This window comes from Coregonus clupeaformis, chromosome 30 (genome assembly GCF_020615455.1).
Source record: "Coregonus clupeaformis isolate EN_2021a chromosome 30, ASM2061545v1, whole genome shotgun sequence".
Lineage (NCBI taxonomy): Eukaryota > Metazoa > Chordata > Actinopteri > Salmoniformes > Salmonidae > Coregonus > Coregonus clupeaformis.
This window is the reverse complement of record NC_059221.1, coordinates 44,723,114-44,745,813: the sequence shown is the minus strand read 5'-3', so window position 1 is coordinate 44,745,813 and position 22,700 is coordinate 44,723,114. Positions and strand designations below refer to the sequence as shown.

The 22,700-nt window shown below is 43.8% G+C and overlaps 1 protein-coding gene across 3 annotated transcripts; it reads left to right on the top strand.

The window, feature by feature from the left end:
* Window positions 1-3,316: 3,316 nt before the first annotated feature.
* On the top strand, window positions 3,317-17,728 carry LOC121546102 (glutathione hydrolase 7). Of its 3 annotated transcripts, none has more exons than XM_041857124.2 (16): window positions 3,317-3,612; window positions 5,404-5,620; window positions 5,726-5,966; window positions 6,261-6,487; window positions 6,639-6,790; window positions 6,955-7,072; window positions 11,707-11,774; window positions 12,504-12,577; window positions 12,744-12,937; window positions 13,594-13,681; window positions 13,836-13,963; window positions 14,164-14,252; window positions 14,443-14,595; window positions 15,003-15,120; window positions 15,330-15,567; window positions 15,733-17,728. In XM_041857124.2, exons 2-16 carry the CDS (start codon window positions 5,588-5,590, stop codon window positions 15,906-15,908), a joined length of 2,097 nt encoding a protein of 698 aa, XP_041713058.2. In that variant the 5' UTR covers window positions 3,317-3,612; window positions 5,404-5,587; the 3' UTR covers window positions 15,909-17,728. The 3 variants fall into 3 exon arrangements, with proteins under 3 accessions (XP_041713058.2, XP_045065541.1, XP_045065542.1); XM_045209606.1 differs by lacking the exon at window positions 3,317-3,612 and adding an exon at window positions 4,814-4,960; XM_045209607.1 differs by lacking the exon at window positions 3,317-3,612 and adding an exon at window positions 4,814-4,960 and having other exon boundaries at window positions 5,404-5,966.
* The last annotated feature ends 4,972 nt before the right edge of the window (window positions 17,729-22,700 follow it).

Sequence of the window (22,700 nt, the reverse complement as noted above, 5' to 3'; positions counted from 1 at the left end):
TGGTAATCATGGTAGGAGACTCGGGGTGAACACACACACACACACACACACACACACACACACACACACACACACACACACACACACACACAATGTCCACCGGGCTGATACTGCTCAGTGTTTCTAGTAAAGACTGGCTCAAGGACAGAGAACGAGTGATGAGTGACCCTTTACATTCTCAATAGCACATCCAGCCGTAACAGTGTCCCCACCTTAAGATCTAGCTTACTGAGATGTATTCAACTACAATAGTAAACTATGGTGCTGAAGTGTATATGACTATATACTAAAGTTTGTAAATTATTTGCGACATGGATGTAAGTTTGCACTGTCATACATTTTAGTGAGTCAAAGTTTTAGCTGTGTGCTGTGTGATGTCTTTTTTTCTCCTTTGGGATGTTTACTCTTTTCTTTTTGTTTTGAATCGAACCGTCAAAGTCTGTGTGAGTGTGAGAGGATGTGTGTTTAAAAAAAATACTTAAAAAGACTAATAATAATCAATTATTTTTCTTGTACATATTAGAATACAGTTTGTAATGCTCCTTGCCGTTAGGTGTCAAAGCCACTCAGGATTTGAGTCGTTAGAGTAGCTACCATCTTGACTGAGGACAAGACTGTCCCTGCCTCTTTCCTGAATTGGACAGTAAGGATGCATCTCAAAAGTGTCATCCTTTTGGGTTAGGATGTATTAACGTTCCAATTAGACACTGCCGTCTAGGGGGATAAAAGTGTAATAACTTGTAAGGACAGGATAATTTCATGCTGGCATCATCATAACGCTACACATATTTCAAAGTATAAAGATGTATTTGTGGGAGCAGTGTAACATTAATTGTTCTCTAGATAAAGTGAGAGTGATCTGAGAAATTGTTCTTATTGTTTAGAATGTTCTGAACTAGAAACATTAATTTTTCCCTTTAATCACAAACCACCATGTTCCACTCAACGTATCGCCAACTATCTTGTAAATTACAATATTTTATTTGAATTATCTACTAATATATGATATAATTATTAATATTATGTATATTTATTTTTCTGTTGCTGTTTTAAATGATGACTGTATGTAACTCTGTTTGATCCTGTGAATGACGCAGTGTGTGGATTGCAGTAATGAGTCACACACACACACACACACACACATTCACACACAGATACACACACACACAAATACACACACACATCTGGTCTCCATGCTTCCTTAACCCCTAAAGTTTTCTGAACCCTATACTACAGTACCTCTGGGGTCACACTTCTTACTCGCATGATAAAGACATTTTACAGGGAGAAAGGGGAGGGGGCCTATACATGAGAGACCATAGGTGTGTGTGTGTGGGACTCACCCCCTCTAACGAGGCCTTGTTGGTCCTCACTGCAGACTGTTTCTCTCCTTTTCTTGTTGTTCTTTTCTTTCCTCCCATCACCCTCTCACCTTTACGTTCACGTTATCTCCAAGTTGTTGTCTTCTGAGTATGTAGTGTGGGACTAATAAAAGGTGTGGGTTTAGGGTGGCAACCCGCCAATCACAGAGAGAGGGCGGGGCCACCAGGTGCACGCGTGTCTAGTGTGACGTGAGAGTTGTGTGTGGGGGACGGAGGGAGGGAGGAAGGGATGATGGGAGGGAGGAAGAAAGAGGGGATGTGACAGAGGATGGAGTAAGCAGATTGATTTAAAAAAAAACTGCAATGAAATGTATCAACAACAAAAAAAATGCTTGTATTTTTTCCCATATAGTTAATAGAACAATTGTTCACCTAGTATGTTCATGTTTTAAAAGAAAGGGGGTTGATTGTGTGGGGATTTTTTTTTCTGCTTTGCGCCCTAAAATGTGATGGCAGCTTAAAGATACTTTGGGGTTCTCCCATGTACCATCTCAACGAGTACACCCTTCCCCTGTCAAAAAAACGATTTATAGACATATAAAAAAGATTGGTGTATCTGATATCTATGGTGATCGTGCCTTTCACTATTTCTGCATGGTTTTTGTGATGTACTGAATTGTTCCATCCCTGAGTGGACAGTCAAGTCCATAGACAGTCAAGACCTATGCAACCACCAACAGATGGGTTAATCCAACATCCATTCAGAAAAACGCAGGTACCACACAAATCAACAACAACAATAAACACTCAGGTTGACAACCTGAATCTCGTCTCATCATTTACACCTGAGGGACTGGGGGGAAGGGGGGGCAGGGCCACTTGGCTGGGGGTTGGGATGAGGACTGGAGTTGGGGCTGGGAGGATGGATGGGGTAGATTTGATCTGGGTTAGGGTTGGGTTGGGTATGGAGCATTTGAACAGAAGATAATTTGAATGAGAACAGAACATTCCTCCCATAGTCTCTCCATGTAATCTTGCGTCAGCGAGGGCCTCTGGCCATCCTGTTAAGTCAAGAGACTAATCTCCATTTAGACTATATACCAACTTAATACCGGCTATATATCCCATCTAATAGATTAAAGTTTGACAAGAATTTGAGTGATGGAGTGGAGATACAGTACATTTGAATTGGAGAAGCCAACGTTGAGGAAGGGTTGAGTATAGATTTGGTTGCAAATGGGTGGGGAATGGGGAAGACAGTACAGGAACACACACAGAAACAACAGCCTCTCCAAGTTCGTTCCAGTTTTAAATCTTGTGGGGGAAAGAATAGGTATGGGTTTTTGAGCAGCTGTTACATTGTACGACCTAGCAGGGTTAAAATACACACACACACGCACGCACACTCGCACGTACACACACAGACACACACACAAACACGAAAGTGTAGAGATAGAGAAGCCTATGACCGGTAGGGATGCATCTGGGTGGCCACTTTTGTCTCTAAAAATGCCTAAAATAGATATCTGTCTGTCCGTCTGGCATTTACTCCTTAGGGTGGATTTACATTAGTAAAATATGTCTAGTGAGATCTATCTCTCAACATCAGATGTGCAACTATTCTGTTTGCACTAGCCTTGGATGTGGTGTGGCCAAAGCGATATTCCTGTTTCATGTGGAAGCGCAACTATTAGCATACCGTAATTACCATAGTATATACACTAACAAAATAAGGATAGCAATTTCAACTATACAGGAGCTTCTTATCTAAACCATATTGCATATAGTTTTGCACACTTCATTAATGATATGATTCACAAATGTGTGGATATTTTAAAAGCCTTTAATTTTCAATTTGGCTAAGAGAGCAAAAATGCTGCCTACTGGTATTAAGGTAATTAAGGTAATTTTCGCAGGAGCCTTTGTCTTTACACTGTACCACTCAGAGGGGGGTATGTGGTATTGAAAGAGATATTGGACATAGTCTGTGTCATCAAAGTAGTGTAGGTAGTGTAGTGGAAAGTGGCTCTAATTCTCTTTACTTGAGTTGCAGGGTGGTGTAGCCTATAAACAGAAAGAGAGAGAGAGAGAGAGAGAGAGAGAGAGAGAGAGAGAGAGAGAGAGAGAGAGAGAGAGAGAACGAGAGAGAGAAAAAGAGAAAGGAGGTCTGTCCACCTCAGCTTTCCTTTCGGTAATCTGAGCACTGAGCAGGTGCTATAGCATGCCCTAACCTACTAAAACTAGTTCTGCAACTCCAGTAAAGAGTCCCCTTCCGGAAGCACAGTCTCAGGTAAATGCTAACCCAGATACCTATTTATGTTTTTTTGTTATGGGGTGTTGTAGGCTACGTGTAAATATACCTACATGTTACGTTTTCGACGAGATCTGTGTTCGTTCACTGACTAAGATTCCAACAGTTTGATTGCAGGTGAGTCCTGCCGTCTCAAGGTGAGACCATATTGTATTTTAGGATCAACAACTGTAGGCTACTACATCTCATTGTGTGACCTGTAGGCTTACCTTCAGTGGTGACCATGTGAGTTATGTCACTTAAAAAAAGAATGACAGCTGTGATAGAAACAGGAAGTTATGGTACAATTTTATAAATGCAGACGGATAATTTGTTGGTTCGACATGTGGGGATCTTTCATAAAATTAATTATGTGAGAAATGGCGGTGGAAACGCCATTAGGCACAAATATTGATATAATAACCATCATGTCAAGCAGGGGCGCAACTTTCACTTGGGACGCCCCCCCATTCTGAAATTGCATTTTTCCCCCCTGTTTTATCATTGGAATGTGATACAAAACGAAGCAACGGTGTGCTTTGGGAACATGCGGACGCCTCGGAGCAGTCGGTTAGGCTGTTTGGAGTGTTTATCCGGCTGGATAAAAAAATACATAAAAATAAGTTATGTCCCCCCCACTTCTAAAACCAAAGTTGCACCCCTGGTCAAGTAAACTTGGAGTAACACCATGACATAGTTTGTGGTCCTCCCACTATGACTCGTCAAACCATGGTTTGTTAGGCTACACATGAAATACATTATGATGAACTTCACAGGGTGGTGAAAGTGCACGGTGATGAGCTTGATGCTCCTTTCCCAAAAATATCGATGGTCTTATTCTGGTGACATTATCAATGCTTGACTGCCGTTTGACAATTACAAATATTATTGCGCTTATCCATAATAATGTCATCATGTAGACTAGCCTACCCGCAGAGCCTACCCGCACTGTATCTGAGATGTGTTAGCTCGAAACTCTGTCGCCAATTGGACCTCCACACAAACATTCCTCACTTCATAGTCTTATTTTCAGGCGGAGTAAACCCTCTGGCTTCGCCTCTCCCTCTCTGATATCACAGGGTGTAATTATTAGTCCAAACAGTTGCAACGTTTTGCAACTAAAACGAGAGTTTCTATTGGACAAATTCAGGTAGGTCCCGCCCCGTTTCGTTCGCTTCCGTTTAAGAAACGTTTTGCAACATAATCTGCGTAATGAATACGCCCCTGCTCTCTATCTGGAGATGGCTACAGGAAAGCCCTTATGTTCTGCCTTCCTTCCATTATAAATGCTACAAGAACGTCCTATCTGAATTGGTTGATGCTTGAATACAGTCGTCTGTCTCAAAGGGTAAGAATTTCACAATTTCTACTGCAAATAATATTCCGTCGCAAAGGGGGACAACCTTAGCGATGCGTCAATTTATGGAAGGCAGCAGTGTAGGCTGTAGCCGATGTAGGTTACATCTCGAAGCGTCGCCTGCAAAATCAACAAGGAGATAACAATCCTCTCAGGGAGCAGCCGACGCGATTAATTCTGTCACATTTGATCTAAAAACCACATTACGCTGGTTTTGTGGTTGTAGGCCTAGGTATATATTTGCCGCATTTAGCCGATGTGTTACACGACCACTTTCACCGTGGAAGCATAGGTATTGGTAACGATAGCCTAATATTCATAGGGGCCTATGTATTTGGCCTACTGTTTTACTACTGAATCTATGAAGTTATGCATGTGGTGTTGGCTTTATTTTCAACTACGAATGATATTAGATGTGCTTGATCTTTCCACAGGTCTTGCGAATGGAATCGGATAGGCTATGAATAATTGCCGCATCACCTCCTAGACCTAGAGGGAGCCAGACAACAATGTTACGGATCAAGTGCAACATTGTTACAACGGACCAATAACAAGTGTATCATTGCGGTCCAATAGCATAACTAATTGCAACATTTTAACACGCCAGGCTTAGGCTACATGGCCATCTCGTGTGAAGTCAAAAGGCAAAACGTAATACAATTCACCCTGAAGTCTGCTCAATAACATCATCAGTGGAAACTGTAGGTCAACAAGAGAGAAGAGAACTCAGGTTGCGCTGTTTCCTCTATTCATTAGTTGTGTAACTGGACCGTCGACATGTATAACCCTGCCAACGATGCCGTGGCCGGGTACTCCAGCGGCACCATAACAGAGAAAGACCCGAGCCAGGAGACGACCCTGGGAAGTGCCTACTCACCGGTGGACTACATGAGCATTACCAGCTTCCCCCGGTTACCCGAGGATGATGTGGTTTCCGGGGAAAACACTCTCAAATCACGCAAAGATGACGATAACTTCCTTAGCGAGCAAGACACAGGTAAGACACTGGTGGAGATATAGCAGACAATGAGGTGGTGACTGTAACCAAACCATCAGTCAGAAGGTCTACATAACACTGTCATAGCAGTGACATCTCCTTTACCTTCCATGTCTGCCAGACATGGTCATGTATGATGTTCAATATGTTGTTGTACTCTGAGCCATATACAGTATTTTGATCTAAATATATGGGTCTGGTTTTACTTATTCTTGCAACTGCTGCCTGCCTATTGCCCTTCATGCACAGTAGACACTTCCTGAATTGTATTGACCTCTGACCTCTATGTTCCAGACCCAGACCTGTTCCTGAAGTCAGCCCGTCTGCAGCGTCTCCCGTCCTCCGCCTCTGACCTGGCCAGCCATGACATCACACCCCTGCGGGAGACCACCAGAGACCCCTTATCAGAGGGCTGTGCCTGCCAGAGAGATGGCCTCACTGTCATCATCACAGCCTGCCTCACCTTTGCCACAGGAGTCACTATTGCGCTCATCATGCAGATCTACTTCGGAGACCCACAGGTGTGTGTGTGTGTGTGTCTGCCTTCTGCCCCTCTTCCTCCCTTTTACCCTACACCCATCTCTCTTTCTCTCCATCATCTCCCTTCCTCTCTCCACCCTCATTCCCTCCCCCAATCTAAGTCAATTTCCTCTCCTCTTCCCTGTGTGTCAGATCTTTAACCAGGGGGCGGTGGTGACTGACGTGGCCCAGTGTACATCTCTGGGCTTCGAGGCCCTGGGAAAACAGGGCTCCAGTGTGGATGCTGCCATCGCTGCTGCCCTCTGTCTGGGCATCATACACCCACACACCTCCGGCATCGGCGGGTGAGTCTTTACACATCACACCAGCAGATAATCAACAACAATAGATAGTCAATAGGATTAGGTGTTTCCTAATCAATGTGTGAGTTATGTCCACCTACATCTGCAAGAAGAGGATGCACTTATTGCTGTTGAACAACACTGGTCTCTGTCTTTGTTATTTGCAGTGGAGGCGTGATGCTGGTGCATGACATCCGTAGGAACGAGAGCAGGGTCATAGACTTCAGTGAAACAGCGCCCTCTGCCATCCTGGAGGACATGTTACAGACCAACCTGGAGCTCAAGGTAAGAGCCTCATCTCAACCTCAGTGTGATAGGAGTCAGACGCAGGAGGGTAAATCACTGAATAGAGTTTATTCCTTCGTACACAATTGCGCTAGATAGTGACACACGAAAACAGGCACAGGGGAAACTATCTACCCTGGCAATACACGGTACGGGATACTCCAACAATATACAGGCACAGGGGAAATATCTACCCTGGCAGTACAACGTGCGAGTAGCTCCACCGAGCTCCACTACTCTCACAATAAACAATCACCCACAAGGACAAGGGGGGCAGAGGGAACACTTATACACAGACTAATGAGGGGATAAGAACCAGGTGTGTGTAATTGTTACGTTCTCCCGTCGGGTGTAGTTCGTCTGAGGAGGAGACGTAAATGCCTGTGCCTGCGCACACAAGGTAAACTAGATGGATGGGGAAGAAATGTGGGGTGTAATGAACTAAAATAACCAGAACTCAATGTTAGCCCTAGGGGGACGTTTAGTAAGGTACTTAAACAAAATATACAACACCCATAAAGAAACAGTAAGTCAAAAAATCACTCAAACAAACCAGGGAAGGTAAGAGAAGGGAATATTTGGGAACGGGGTCCAAGTAATGAAAATAAACAAAAGGTCTCTTCTCTTCTACACACCTAATCCTTCCTATCACACTCTAAACCCTAACCCACTTTCCTACCTGTTTACCAAAACAATACAGGGGTGACACCCGCCCGGCTAACCTAGTGTGTAAAACAATGGGTTATCTACGTGTGAATGTACACCCATGGGCAGATCTACCTCTCCCTTCTCCAGGACCTAGGTAGGGTGGAGTACATCAGGAGGACAGACTGGAACAAAGATAAATTAACACAACCAATACCCAAACAACTGTCCTCTACCCCCCCTCTTCGAGCTCAGCACACCTGTAATGCCCAGAACACACAAACACACTACAAAGGGAAATGGGGAGAAAGAAAAACACGTCACACGTAACACGCCCCCCCCCCAAAAAAAAAGAGTAAACCCCTGGGTTTATGATAAGAACCTTACACATACATATATATTTATTTTTTATAATACCAAATACTTACAACACATCCCCCCTAGTTGTCAATGCCTCGTTTTATTATTTTCTGAACTGAGAAAATAATAGACAGAGCATCCGCAACCACGTTTTCTGCACCCTTTATATGCTGAATTTCTAAGTTATAACCCTGTATAACCAACGCCCAACGCATAAGACGTTGGTTGTGGTTATACATGCGGCTCAAAAAAGTTAAAGGGTTGTGGTCTGTGTATTTCAGGCTCCCGAGTGGCGCAGTGGTCTAAGGCACTGCATTGCAGTGCTAGCTGTGCCACTAGAGATCCTGGTTCGAATCCAGGCTCTGTCGTAGCCGGCCGCGACCAGGAGACCCATGGGGGGGGGGGCGCACAATTGGCCCAGCGTCGTCCAGGGTAGGGGAGGGAATGGCCGGCAGGGATGTAGCTCAGTTGATAGAGCATGGTGTTTGCAACGCCAGGGTTGTGGGTTCGTTTCCCATGGGGGGGCCAGTATGAAAAATAAAATCAAAAAATTTAAATAATGTATGCACTCTGGATAAGAGCGTCTGCTAAATGACGTAAATGTATACCACAACAGGCAACACACTGGAGCCAACATAAACCTCAAAACATTGTAGGGCAAACGTGACTGACAGCTGGGTTATCTACGTGTGAATGTACACCCATGGGCAGATCTACCTTTCCCTTCTCCAGGACCTAGGTAGGGTGGAGTACATCAGGAGGACAGGCTGGAACACAAACAAAGATAAATTAACACAACCAATACCCAAACAACTGTCCTCTACCCCCCCTCTTCGAGCTCAGCACACCTGTAATGCCCAGAACACACAAACACACTACAAAGGGAAATGGGGAGAAAGAAAAACACGTCACACGTAACACGCCCCCCAAAAAAAAAGAGTAAACCCCTGGGTTTATGATAAGAACCTTACACATACATATATATTTATTTTTTATAATACCAAATACTTACAACACATCCCCCCTAGTTGTCAATGCCTCGTTTTATTATTTTCTGAACTGAGAAAATAATAGACAGAGCATCCTGCCCAAACAAGCCTGCCCAAACAAGGAGGGGAGGCAGCCTTGGCGGAAGTCGTGACACTCAGGCCGTGTTTGAGAGCATCAAAACTGTAATGTATCATGGGTCAATTGTGACTGACATGTCTGATCTACAAATAATATTGAGTAGTTACTTATGATGCAATGTGATTTGTAGATTTGTAGTCAGTCGGCAGTCATTTTGATGCTCTCCAGTCTACAAGTACAGTGATCCCTCGCCACTTCGCGGTTCACTTATCGCGGATTCGCTATTTCGCGGATTTTCATAATGCATTTTTTTTTTTGGTGCATTGTGCTCTGCATTCTGATTCGCTAAAAACTCACTCCCGCTTCTTGTATCAAAACATGCTACGAATTGTGCTATCATTTTGTCGTCTCGTGCAGTTATGTGTACGTACATAAAACAGCTTGGCAAATTTACATTAAGTTGGCCAAATTATCTTGTAATTTCGAACATCTCCTAAACCCATAATGTCGACGAAACGGCCTGGACCGACAAAAGCACCTGCGGATGGGCCCAAACGGCGGAAGATGCTACCTATCTCAGATAAAGTTAAACTTCTGGACATGCTAAGGGAAGGTAAAAGCTATGCAGCCGTTGCTCGCCATTACGGAATCAATGAATCTTCCGTTCGTTACATAAAGAAGGAGGGAAAAACATAAGGACGACAGCAGCAGTCAATTTTAATACGAATGCAAAAAAGGGTTGTAACTGTCCGCAACAAGACCATGGTACGGATGGAGACGGCATTAGCTCTGTGGACTAATGACTGCAGGAAAAAAAAACATAACCCTGGATACAAACGTTATCTGCACAAAAGCGAGAATGCTGTATGAAAACTTTGCTGTCAGTGACGGGGAAGAGGGAGAGGATGCCGGGCCCTCAGCAAGTGCTGCTGACACAGTGGGAGAGGATGCCAGGCCCCCAGCAAGTGCTGCTGACAAAGTGCCAAGCGCATTTAATGCAAGCAAGGGCTGGTTTGAAAAGTTTAAGAAACGCTTTGGACTTAAAAATGTTTGTCTGCACGGTGAGATGGCGTCTGCGGATACCGCTGAGGCAGAAGCCTTCGTGAACAATAAATTCAAGGCGATCATTGAGGAGGGGGATATAAGCCCGAACAAGTTTTTAACATGGATGAGACTGCCTTATTTTGAAACGAATGCCCTCCCCGCACCTTCATCATGCAGGAAGAAGCCAAAGCCCCAGGATTTAAAGTTCACAAAGACCGTTTGACCCTGGCTATGTGCGGAAATGCCGCAGGTTTCATGATTAAACCGGGGCTGATTTACAGGTCTAAAAATCCCAGGGCGCTGAAAAACAAAAATAAGGATGATTTGCCTGTTTACTGGATGTACAATGCAAAGGCTTGGATGACAAAAGCGCTCAATCTGGATTGGTTCAAAAACTGTTTCATCCCGGAGGTCAAGTGTTATTTGAGAGGAAAGGGACTGGACTTTAAAGTGCTTCTGCTCCTTGACAACGCCGGAGGTCACGGTAATGATTTGGCATATGATGGTGTGCAAATCGAATTTCTGCCGCCAAACACTACATCCCTGATTCAGCCCATGGACCAAGGAGTCATCCGTGCTTTCAAGGCTCTCTATACGCGCAACACCCTGCAACATCTTGTTGACGCTATGGACTCGGATCAAGATTTCTCACTGAAGGACTACTGGCGTGGATACACCATCGCATCGTGTCTCCAAAACATTCAGAGGGCCATTCAGGAAATGAAAACGGAAACTCTGAAGGCCTGCTGGAAAAAACTATGGCCAGAGGCAGTGCAAAACGCAACCGGAGGCTCGCTTGACGAGGTCCACCACTCTGCCGTAGAAACAGCTGTGAATCTGGCTAAACAGATTGGAGGAGACGGCTTTAATGACATGAGTCCGGATGACATAAACGCCCTGATTGATGGAGACGCACAGCCGCTGACCGATGCAGAGCTGGCAGAAATGACAAAGCCACAAAGCGACGATGAAAGAGAAGAGGGAGAAGAGGACACGAGAGATGAGGAGGAAGGACTAACGCTTGGTCGCTTAGCAACCATGGTGCGAATGGCCACTGAACTTAAGCGAGTAGCTGAGGAATGGGACCCTTTGATGAGCCGTTCGTTACAGTTCTCCAACGTAATCGATGGTGGCATGTCGGTGTACAAGGATCTTTTTGCAAAGAAGAAAAAAGAGCGACAACAGCTGCCTATCACTATGTTCTTCTCCCGAACAAACACACCTGCACCGCGGGCTTCAGAAGAAGAGAACACTGCAGAGCGCAGTCAGGATGCAGCGGCCCAGTCTGAAGAGCAGTGAAACGGCCTACACGTGAGTCACTGTATTTGTATACATGTAATAGTTGCTAATTGTAAAAAAAAAAAAAGTTTTCTATTTCGCGGATTTCACTTATCGCGGGTCATTTTCGGAACGTAACCCCCGCGATAAACGAGGGATTACTGTAAAGGACAGGTGTTGTGTCGGCCTGGGGTTCTGGTATTTGTAGTCACAGGAAATGTTGACCATCTCTGTTCTAGCCTGGCCTGATGGTGGGAGTTCCGGGCATGCTCAGTGGGATGCACCAGGCCCACAAGCTCTACGGAAGGTAAAGTGAAGTCTCTTTCTCGCTTTTTATCATTGATTCAGTCACTTTGTCTTAGAGCATTGAAGCTCATTAGCCCCAGTTAAATTACACAAGGTTTAATAGGCTCTGGATGTCTGCTTGCTCCAGTTTAGCGCACACAGACAGTCCCAAGCCATTGATTGAGTGTTATTATCTGTATCAGCGTTGTACAAGGGGACCATTAGTCCATCTCCTGTACAGTGGAGCTATAATTACTCCAGTGATACATGGTCATTATCGTGCCTCAGTTGGAGGAGCGGGGTGCAACTTGGAACAAAGCTGTGGATTTGATTACAATGTTGTCTACATACACTAAATATAGCTATGTACAATTGTAGGATCTTAATTTGATCACTCTTTTTTTGCTGAGAAATGTTCTGCACAGCAGGAAATGCAAACTTGTAGTGTATTTGAGTCTTAAACGTGCTTCTAAAGTTTGTAATTTCCACTTTGAAATTTCAGAGTTGATTTGCCCTAGCAAAAAATTCAACCCCTACAAAAATGTCCATTAATAATAATTCACATAATAATTCACATTTCCTGTTGCTGCAGAATTATTTTTCTGCTGTAGCAAAATGGCTCAAATTAAGATCCTACCTCTGGAAGTGGCTTTGGATACAAATGTCTGTTAAACCATATTTGATTACAGATTTAGGAGATAAAATGTAATGATAACACAATCCAAACGGATATCTTTGAATTTTTCCCTAGAATGCCTTGGAAGGATGTAGTTACCATGGCAGCAGATATGGCCAGAAATGGTTTCAATGTTACACATGACCTGGGTAAGCATGAGGAATTGAAATTATGCTAAACATATAATGCATTGGTGCTCATTCAAGTCTAATCCTGAACCATTCAGAGGGAAATACACACATGACCTTAGATCAGTGTCTAGGGGCAACTTCATCCTACTCTGTATCCCCCCCCACCCACCCCCACTCTCTCTAGCTGAGGCCCTGGCCAAGGTCAAGGACAAGAATGTGTCGGAGGCTTTCCGTGCCCTGTTTCTCCCCAACGGTCAGCCTCCCCTCTCCGGCCTGTTCTCCCAACGACTCGACCTGGCTGCCATCTTGGATGCTGTGGCAGCCAATGGGATCGCAGAGTTCTACAGTGGAAACCTGACCCAGGAAATGGCAGCCGCAGTAAGCAGCTCATCTGTCTCCCGGACGCCAGCCTCTGGCATTATATAAGCACTCATAAATACTGTATTGGCTCCACTCTAAAATATATGCTCTGGGTAGACGTAGCACTTAGGGACATATCTAGGATCAGCTTACCCTCTCTAAATCCAAACCTTAACCATTAGGAGGGGAAAGCGTAACACTGTCCTTGGATCAGTGTATAGGGGTAACTTCATCCTGCTCCAAAAGATACTGCTTCTCGTGACATCACTTGGTTATTCCTTATTCATAGGGATCTAGTCAGCTTTATTCCATCAGCACAACTCTTGCCAGAATGGAAAGGTATTATCATGTGTTATCATGTATTTAAGCAATAAGGCCCGGGGGGGTGTGGTATATGGCCAATATACCATGTCTAAAGGCTGTTCTTAAGCACGACACAACGTGAAGTACCTGAAAACAGCCCTTAGCTGTGGTATATTGGCCATATACCACAAACCCCCGAGGTGCCTTATTGCTATTATAAGCTGATTACCAACGTATTTAGAGCAGTAAAAAAAATGTTTTGTCATACCTGTGGTATATGGTCTGATATACCACAGCTGTCAGACAATCAGCATTCAGGGCTCCAACTACCCAGTTTATAATGAGATTTTTAATAATGTATTTTCTAACAGGTGCAAGCCAGAGGAGGAGTTCTCTCTGAGGAGGACTTTGGGAACTACACCACCGTCCTACAGCAGCCGGCTGAGAGTTTCTATCAGGGTAAATATAGGGTTCCCTTTGAACAAATATATTTTCACGATTATATTGTGATTATGCATCCTCGCTCCCAATTCTTGCCAGATGTGATATTTGAACCTGCAACCTTGCGGCTAAATGCATCCATTTCTCTGTTGTTGATGTTGTTGTTGTGTAGGGCACCATGTGATGGCAGCCCCAGCCCCCAGTGCAGGAGCAGCTCTGATCACAGCTCTGAACATTCTGGAAGGCTACAACATCACCAGCCAGGTGCCCCGCAACAGCACCTACCACTGGATCGCTGAGGTACTACGCCCTATTTCATTTACATAACTTAGGAAAATACTTGGGTGTCAGCCTGATCATTTAGTTAATCAGTAATTGTTGTTGATTACTACATGTATCCTATAGTAAATGTTAACCCTGTATACTGTGGTGCCTACAGCATGTATTTGTAAAGCACTGCTACGTTTCTGTCATTTTCACCTACTAATGTCTCTGTCCAGTCTCTGAAGATTGCTGTGGCCCTGGCCAGTGGGCTGGGAGACCCCATGTATGACACCTCCATCTCAGACATAGTCACACAGATGCTCAGGTAGGTTCTACTTGTCCAACACAATACATCATCAGACACTTTTATCACATAAAAATAAGGAAGATGATTGAGACACGAATCACCATGAAGCATGACCATCAGACCAATATGATGTTTTGAACCGTCATAAAGCTGGCTAACCTGTTGATTCCTTGGCTCTCTCCCTGTCGTTTCACCTGTGGTCCCCCAGTAAGTCCCAGGCAGTGCTGCTCCGCCAGATGATCAATGATTCCCAGGCGTTCCCCCCGGGTCACTACACGCCCTTGTACGCCCTGGAGGAGGGCGCTGTGGCCAGCCAGGTCATGGTTATGGGGCCTGACGACTTCATTGTCTCCGTCATGAGGTTAGCATTGGCTCTTGAAACTACCTCTAACTTCCTTCATACTGCACACAGAGACATAAAAATGATGTCCACGAGTTCATCTGACTCTGGGGAAGTGGATAAAGGGCCTCATTGCCATAATCCTGAAGTATCACTTTAACCTCAGAGACATTATTAATCTCAAATGTTAGTGCCAATCTCCTATTGAGTTAATAATCCTGGACTTTGAAGGTTTGAGTCAAGTTGCTTGTGTGTAACTAAGGTTAGGATTTGGTCCAATATCGACCAAATAGTCATGATTGTATTCAGATGCTGTGTGCTTTGTTCAGAAAAGGAGGACCATATGTTTGATCTATTACTGTAAATGTTATGCAGTTGCTGTTTATGATTGTAAAATGGTTGGTGTTATCTCTGTAATCTCCCTTTAGCTCCCTGAACCGTCCGTTTGGCAGTAGGATAGTGACACCATCTGGGATCCTGTTGAACAGCCAGATCCTGGACTTCTCATGGTCCAACAAGACCCAGACCTCTCAGCCTCCGAACCCGGTACTACTGCCTGTCATATAATGGAGTGGTTTTATCTTTGACTTGGATTTAATCAAGTTGGTTATTTGAATCAGCTGTGTAGTGCTAGGGCAAAAACCAAAACATGCACCCAGGGGTGGGGGGCCCAGGACCAAGTTTGGGAAACCCTGATCTAAACCACCAGTTGTTGGGTATATAAATAACCCTCTCTCTGCTGTGTCTGTCTGCAGCATAATGTCATCCAGCCTGGAAAGAGGCCCCTGTCCTTCCTGGTGCCCACGGCAGTGAGGCCTCGCCTGGGTTTGTGTGGCACCTACGTGGCCCTAGGATCCTCCAACGGGGACCGGGCCCTCAGTGGCATCACCCAGGTGTTGATGAACGTCCTGTCCTCTCGTAAAAATCTGAGTGACAGTTTGGCATATGGTAGACTCCACCCACAGCTGCAACCCGACACTCTCCTGGTGGACTGTGAGTATGGCCTTCAGAGCTAGCTAATGCTTAGTTTCTAGCTTTGTCTCTGTTTCATCCACAAATAATCACATATCCATTCATATACTGTATGTCTAAACACTAAACTTGTATCGTGCTTGTTTTTCATCTTTATTCCTTCCCTCTCTTCTTTCCCTCTTTCAGCTGAGTTCCTGGAGGAGGATGTGGAGGTGCTGCAGTTCAAAGGTCACCAGGTGCAGAGGGTAGATGTCCTCTCATTGGTGGAGGGCACCAGGAGGACCAATGACCTCATCATCGGGGTGAAGGACCCGCGTAGTGCGGACGCCTCAGCCCTCACCATGTCCATGAACATGCCCTAGCCTCCTCACGCCAGGGTTGGGTGAGTGACAGGAGGGGGTGGAAGGTGAGGGATGCAAAAGGGAAACAGAGGGTTATGAAGAGTATGGAGTGGTATGAAGGAGAAACGTCAATATATGAGGCCAGTATTTTGGAGGAAAATGATGCTCGAAAGGGCTGATATTCCACCAAAGGGCTGATATTCCCAAAGGGACTGATATAAAAAAAAAAAAAGATTTATTATAGACGGGTATGAAGGAGAGATAAAAAGGGATATTAAGAAGAGGAGGATGGGTGCAGGAAATGGAGGGGCGTGGAGCAGTCTTTGGGTGTGTAATAAGCGAGTAATAAATGAGTCTCTGAAACGGGTTATACCCTCCTCTACTCACACAGGGTGTAGCATGCTGTGTGTTTTCGGTTGTCTTTAGCCAGGCACATTTCACTGTAAATACACTCGGATATGGCTATGCTCACTGAAACGGCTCCTTCCACCACACGCACGCACGCACAATCCTACGTACGCACACATTCATTCCTTTGCACAAACAACACACACAGATGGCATGCTTAAGTCTAGATTCTCCTCAGTGGCCCATTTAACTTGGCTGAGCATCCCCTCCCCTGCCTGTTGTTATACTTCCACTCATTCAAAATGGCGGCGAATGCCAGTATATATAAAAGCATATGGGTTTGATCTGCTCAGTTCCATTATCTTCCCTTGTGAACACTCAGGAGTTGGCTAGTCACATATTGACACACCTTGATTTATGCTTAGACCACTCGTTTACTGTGTGTGCATTTGTACAGGCAGTGAGTCAGTGACTGAGTCAGTGACTGTCCTTAATCTGATTCTTGTGGCTTGAGTCTAAAGGTGTTGTAGCTTGTAGATATCTAACCTGTTACGAACAATCACTAGGCTACTAGAGGCCATTTTGTAAAGAATAGAGATGATATTCTTATCTGAAAAAGAGAGTGGACACCGCACACTACTCTTCACGTGAATGTCGTCTGTCCTCACTTCAATATTGAATGTTATTTATTGCTAGTACTACTGGGTTTAAATAATGTTGTATTATTATTTAAGGTGATCTGGGGTAATGACTGGAAAAGGAGTAGTTTGAAAGCTTGTTGCAAGCATTTTTTAGAAAGGATATTTTTAGAATGAATGGTCAGAATGACCAGGTTATCAACAACTGCTCCTACAATGATTTTCTCTATTTATATTAGCATATTTTGCTTATACTTTGTCATTTGCACAAATGTTTTAGCTTGAGACAACACTTTACTTTTTAATATATTGAATGATTATTGTATTTTAGTGAAACAGTAGATCTTAGTCTGTGTGCCCATATTGCTGTCAATGGGCTATTTATTATAGCACGTATGAAAAGACTCTCCCTTTGTGTTCCAAAATGCTACCATAGGCCAATTCTTCTCCATAGCCTCAGTTGATTAACTGACCATTGTGCTAATACCTCAGATGTGGCTGTTTTCAATCTAATTTCAAAATGCCAAGAACCATGATAAAACACTGCTTGGTTACATAAATAGTCATTAATGCCATTATGAGGCATTAAATAAAATGCATATTTTATTTTCTCATTTGTTGAGCAATGACTGGCCTATACATGGGCTCTGTTTTCAGTGATGCTAGATGCCTTTCCTTCTCCTTTGTCTTAAATTTAACGTCCACTTGTTTGCAATGTAACAAGGTTGTTTGTATACGCTACGCATTATGTACTTTGTATTGAAAAGTATGAATTCAGACGGGAAGAAACACTGTATAGGAGGACCCAGTTATGGAATAAATATGTTTACACAGAAATGTGTATATAAGAATGAAGTTACTGTTACTATGTTTTTGAAACGAATTATATTTTTAGACAGATACTGAACTGTCATTAAATGTATTATCAAAATATAAACTATAAAGGTAATCAAATGGGTGTGTCAATATCACATTTTAAACATGTGATGCAAATTATTTAAAACATCTAACAAATGTGAGAAGTCATAAGCTAGGAACCCAGTGAAAGCTTTTAAGTTCAGTTTTGCACATGTACAGTGAAATGCTTAAATTGCAAGCCCTACACAACAGTGTAGTATTCAATATTTAAAAAAGTACAACTAATAAGAAAGGGCGCTATGGTGAACAAAAATATAAACGCAACATGCAACAATTTCAACGATTTTACTGAGTTACAGTTCATATAAGAAAATCAGTCAATTAAGCCCTAATCTATGGATTTCATATGACTGGGCAGGGGCGCAGCCATGGGTGGACCTGGGAGGGCATAGGCCCACCCACTTGGGAGCCAGGCCCAGCCAATCAGAGTTTTTCCACACAAAAGGGCTTTATTACAGACATAAATACTCCTCAGTTTCATCAGCTGTCCGAGTGGCTGGTCTCAGACGATCCCGCAGGTGAAGAAGCCGGATGTGGAGGTCCTGAGCTGGCGTGGTTACACGTGGTCTGCCGTTGTGAGGCCCGGGTTGGACGTACTTCCAAATTCTCTGAAACAACGTTGGAGGCGGCTTATGGTAGAGAAATGAACATTAAATTCTCTGCCAAATTCTCTGGTGGACATTATTGCGGTCAGCATGCCAATTACACGCTCTCTTAGACATCTGTGGCATTGTGTTGTGTGACAAAACTGCCCATTTTAGAGTGGCCTTTTATTGTCCCCAGCACAAGGGGCACCTGTGTAATGATCATGCTGTTTAATCAGCTTCTTGATATGCCACACCTGTCAGGTGGATGGATTATCTTGGCAAAGGAGAAACGCTCACTAACAGGGATGTAAACACATTTGTGCACAATAAGATTTTTGTGCGCATGGAACATTTCTGTGATCTTTTATTTCAGCTCATGAAACATGGGACCAACACTTTACATGCTGCATTTATATTTTTGTTCAGTATATACAGTGCATTCGGAAAGTATTCAGACCCCTTGACTTTTTCCACATTTTGTTACGTTACAGCCTTATTCTAAAATTGGTTAAATTGTTTTTTTCCCCCTCATCAATATACACACAATACCCCATAATGACAAAGCAAAAACAGGTTTCTATACATTTTTGCTAATGTATTTAAAATAAAAACGGAAATATCACATTTACATAAGTATTCAGACCCTTTACTCAGTACTTTGTTGAAGCACCTTTGGCAGCAATTACAGCCTTGAGTCTTCTTGGGTATGACTCTAGAAGCTTGGCACACCTGTATTTGGGGAGTTTCTCCCATTGTTCTCTGCAGATCCTCTCAAGCTTTGTCAGGTTGGATGGGGAGCGTCGCTGCACAGCTGTTTTCAGGTCTCTCCAGAGATGTTCGATCGGGTTCAAGTCCGAGCTCTGGCTGGGCCACTCAAGAGACACATTCAGAGACTTGTCCCGAAGCCACTCCTGCGTTGTCTTGGCTGGGTGCTTAGGGTCGTTGTCCTGTTGGAAGGTGAATCTTCGCCCCAGTCTGAGGTCCTGAACGCTCTAGAGCAGGTTTTCATCAAGAATCTCTCTGTACTTTTCTCTGTTCATCTTTCCCTCGATCCTGACTAGTCTCCCAGTCCCTGCCACTGAAAAACATCCCCACAGCATGATGCTGCCACTACCATGCTTCACCGTAGGGATGGTGCCAGGTTTCCTCCAGACATGACGCTTCTGGAAGGTTCTCCCATTTCCACAGAGGAACTCTGGAGCGCTGTCTGAGTGATCATCGAGTTCTTGGTCACCTCCCTGACCAGGGTCCTTCTCCCCCGATTGCTGAGTTTGGCCGTGTGGCAAGCTCTAGGACGAGTCTTGGTGGTTCCAAACTTCTTCCATTTAAGAATGATGGAGGCCACTGTGTTCTTGGGGGCCTTCAGTGCTGCAGAAATGTTTTGGTAACCTTCCCCAGATCTGTGCCTCAACACAATCCTGTCTCGGAGCTCTACGGACAATTCCTTCAACCTCATGGCTTGGTTTTTGCTCTGTCATGCACTGTCAACTGTGGGACCTTATATAGACAGGTGTGTGCCTTTCCAAATCATGTCCAATCAATTGAATTTACCACAGGTGGACTCCAATCAAGTTGTAGAAACATCTCAAGGATGATCAATGGAAACAGGATGCACATGAGTTCAATTTCGAGTCTTATAGCAAAGGGTCTGAATACTTATGTAAATAAGGTATTTCTGTTTATTGTTAATAAATGTGCAAAAAAAACGTTTTTAACTTTGTCATTATGGGGTATTGTGTGTATTTAATCAATTTTAGAATAAGGCTGTTACATAACTAAATGTGGAAAAAGTCTAGGGGTCTGAATACTTTCAGAATGCACTGTATAAACATGGTCAGTGCCAGTACCAAATCTACAATTTGCAGGGATACTGGAGTATTGAGGTAGATATATACATGTATGCAGGGATTAGGAGAAAGTGACTGGTAGCAGGATTAATAATAATAATAATAAACAGTATAGCAGCAACATGAGTGGTGGGTGTGTATGTAAGTGTGTGGGTCTTTGTGTGAGTGTGCAAGAGTGTCAGTGTTAGCGTGATAGGTGGATATACATGTAAACATGGCGGAAAAGTGACTGGTAGCAGGAATATATAAATACTTATGGTAATATACTAATGGTAATAAACAGGAGTAATAGTGACCAGTAGCAGGATAAATACTGTAGATGTATACTAATTGTAATGGCAATCAATCAATGAACACCAGCGTAGTGGTAGTAATAAATCTAGCTAATCAATAATCATTTTAGCAGCAGCGTAGATGTGAGGGGGAGCAGTAGTTGTTAGCCATTTAACAGTCTTATGGCAAGGGGATAGAAGCTGCTTATTAGTCTATTGGTCTGAGCCTTGATGCACCGGTACCGCCTATTAGACGGGAGCATGGAGAACAGTCAATGTCTCGGGTGGCTGGAGTCATTGGCATTTTTTTGGCCTTTCTCAGACACCGCCTGGCATGTACGTCCTGGATAATAAATAATAATAATAATAATATGCCATTTAGCAGACGCTTTTATCCAAAGCGACTTACAGTCATGCGTGCATACATTTTTGTGTATTGGTGGTCCCGGGGATCGAACCCACTACCTTGGCGTTACAAGCGCCGTGCTCTACCAGCTGAGCTACAGAGGACCACTGGGAGCTCATCCCCATGGATACGCTGGGCCGTCCGCACCACCCTCTGTAGGGCCTTCCGGTCGAGGGTGGTGCAGTTGCCATACCAGACGCTGATACAACAACTCAGGATGCTCTCGATGGAGCAGCTGTACAAGTTCCTGAGGATTTGAGGAGCCATGCCCAATCGTTTCAGCCTCTTGAGTGAGAAGAGGCACTGCCGTGCCTTCACGACTGTGCTGGTGTGAGAGGACCATGATAAGTCCTCAATGATGTGGACACCAAGGAACTTGAAGCTCATGGCCCTCTCCACTGCGGCCCCGTCGATGTGAACTTTCTTATGATGGGATAAAGGTCAGCCATTTTGGTCAGGGAGTTGGTCACCCATGGTTTGCCAGTGCTGTGATAAGATAGAGTACAATTATGAATTTGAAGAATTGATCTGCACTGTATGTTTATTAGCTAGCTAGCCAGCCAGTTTTAGAGGAATTATTTCAAATTAACTGCTAATATGCCAACATTCCATTCAAACATTGTTGTCAATCCACAGCCATACACTGGCTGAAATCAGTTGATGATAGGACTTAGACATGTTGTAAATGCAACAAGTACTAATATTGTGTCATGTAATAACACTCACAGCTTTCTGAGAAAACAAACATTTAGAAATGTATGGTCTGTTTACATATAGTTTAGAGGATTTTGTTAGAAATTGCGTAATTCAAATCTGGTATTGGAATAAGAATCAATAGATCTTCAATCCAAGCTTAATTTATTATATGCAAAATGTATGTATGATAAGTATGAAGGTTCGTATATACGGGTCCACAGAAATACCACGCAGGGCACTCAGAGAACTGATCCATTGTTCTAAGTTCTTCTTCAAATACTCTGACAGAGATAGTTCCCGCTCCCTGCTGGCCAATCAGAGTAAAGGACTGAGTGTGGTTTAGACTTTACTCAGCCAATCCGTTGGTGCACGGGTTAGTCCCACCCCTTGGCGCTCCACCGTTCCCAGGCATAAGTTGCTATCATAATAACCTGTGGAGTCAGCACCCAAAAGACACCCCTCCAATCTGTACTCCATGTACCCACGTTCAAGGACGGTTTCACAGACAACAAAGAGAGTGTTCGTATCTGTAAGAAATACAAGTCCTATCTGACCTACCCCCTAACGTTCCCCACATGAATCACAGCCTGCTATGTGAAACAATCCATATCAGTACAGTTCAAACCTATGCTCCTCATTAATGCATTCCTTCCAAACTATTCATCACATACAGATCCAATTATGAGAAAAATAGAACCCAACAATTTGTATACATAAAATTGCTATAAGCCCCCTATAACCTGTATTTATAACTATATGACAATATTTTCGGTTGACAACAATTCTGAAATATCACATGCCTTACTTTTATTTTCCTGCATAATTAAAATCAGGATTATCCCTCTACTGCCATTCATTCCAATTAGACTGGTTTGGATTTCTCCCTGACCAATATGGCTGCCGTTTTCAACCCATTCTGGAACTTTTAGGGTTTATAGGGTTTATGACATAACCTATTAAATTACTAGAGGGGCTCTGTATGTCCTCACGTATGAAATTAGCAATTCATTTTTTTGGTTCGACACTCATTGACCTCCATACAAAAATACCTCAGTTTGTGGTCATCATTTTCGTGGACAGATTTTGGGCGGAGTATCCCTC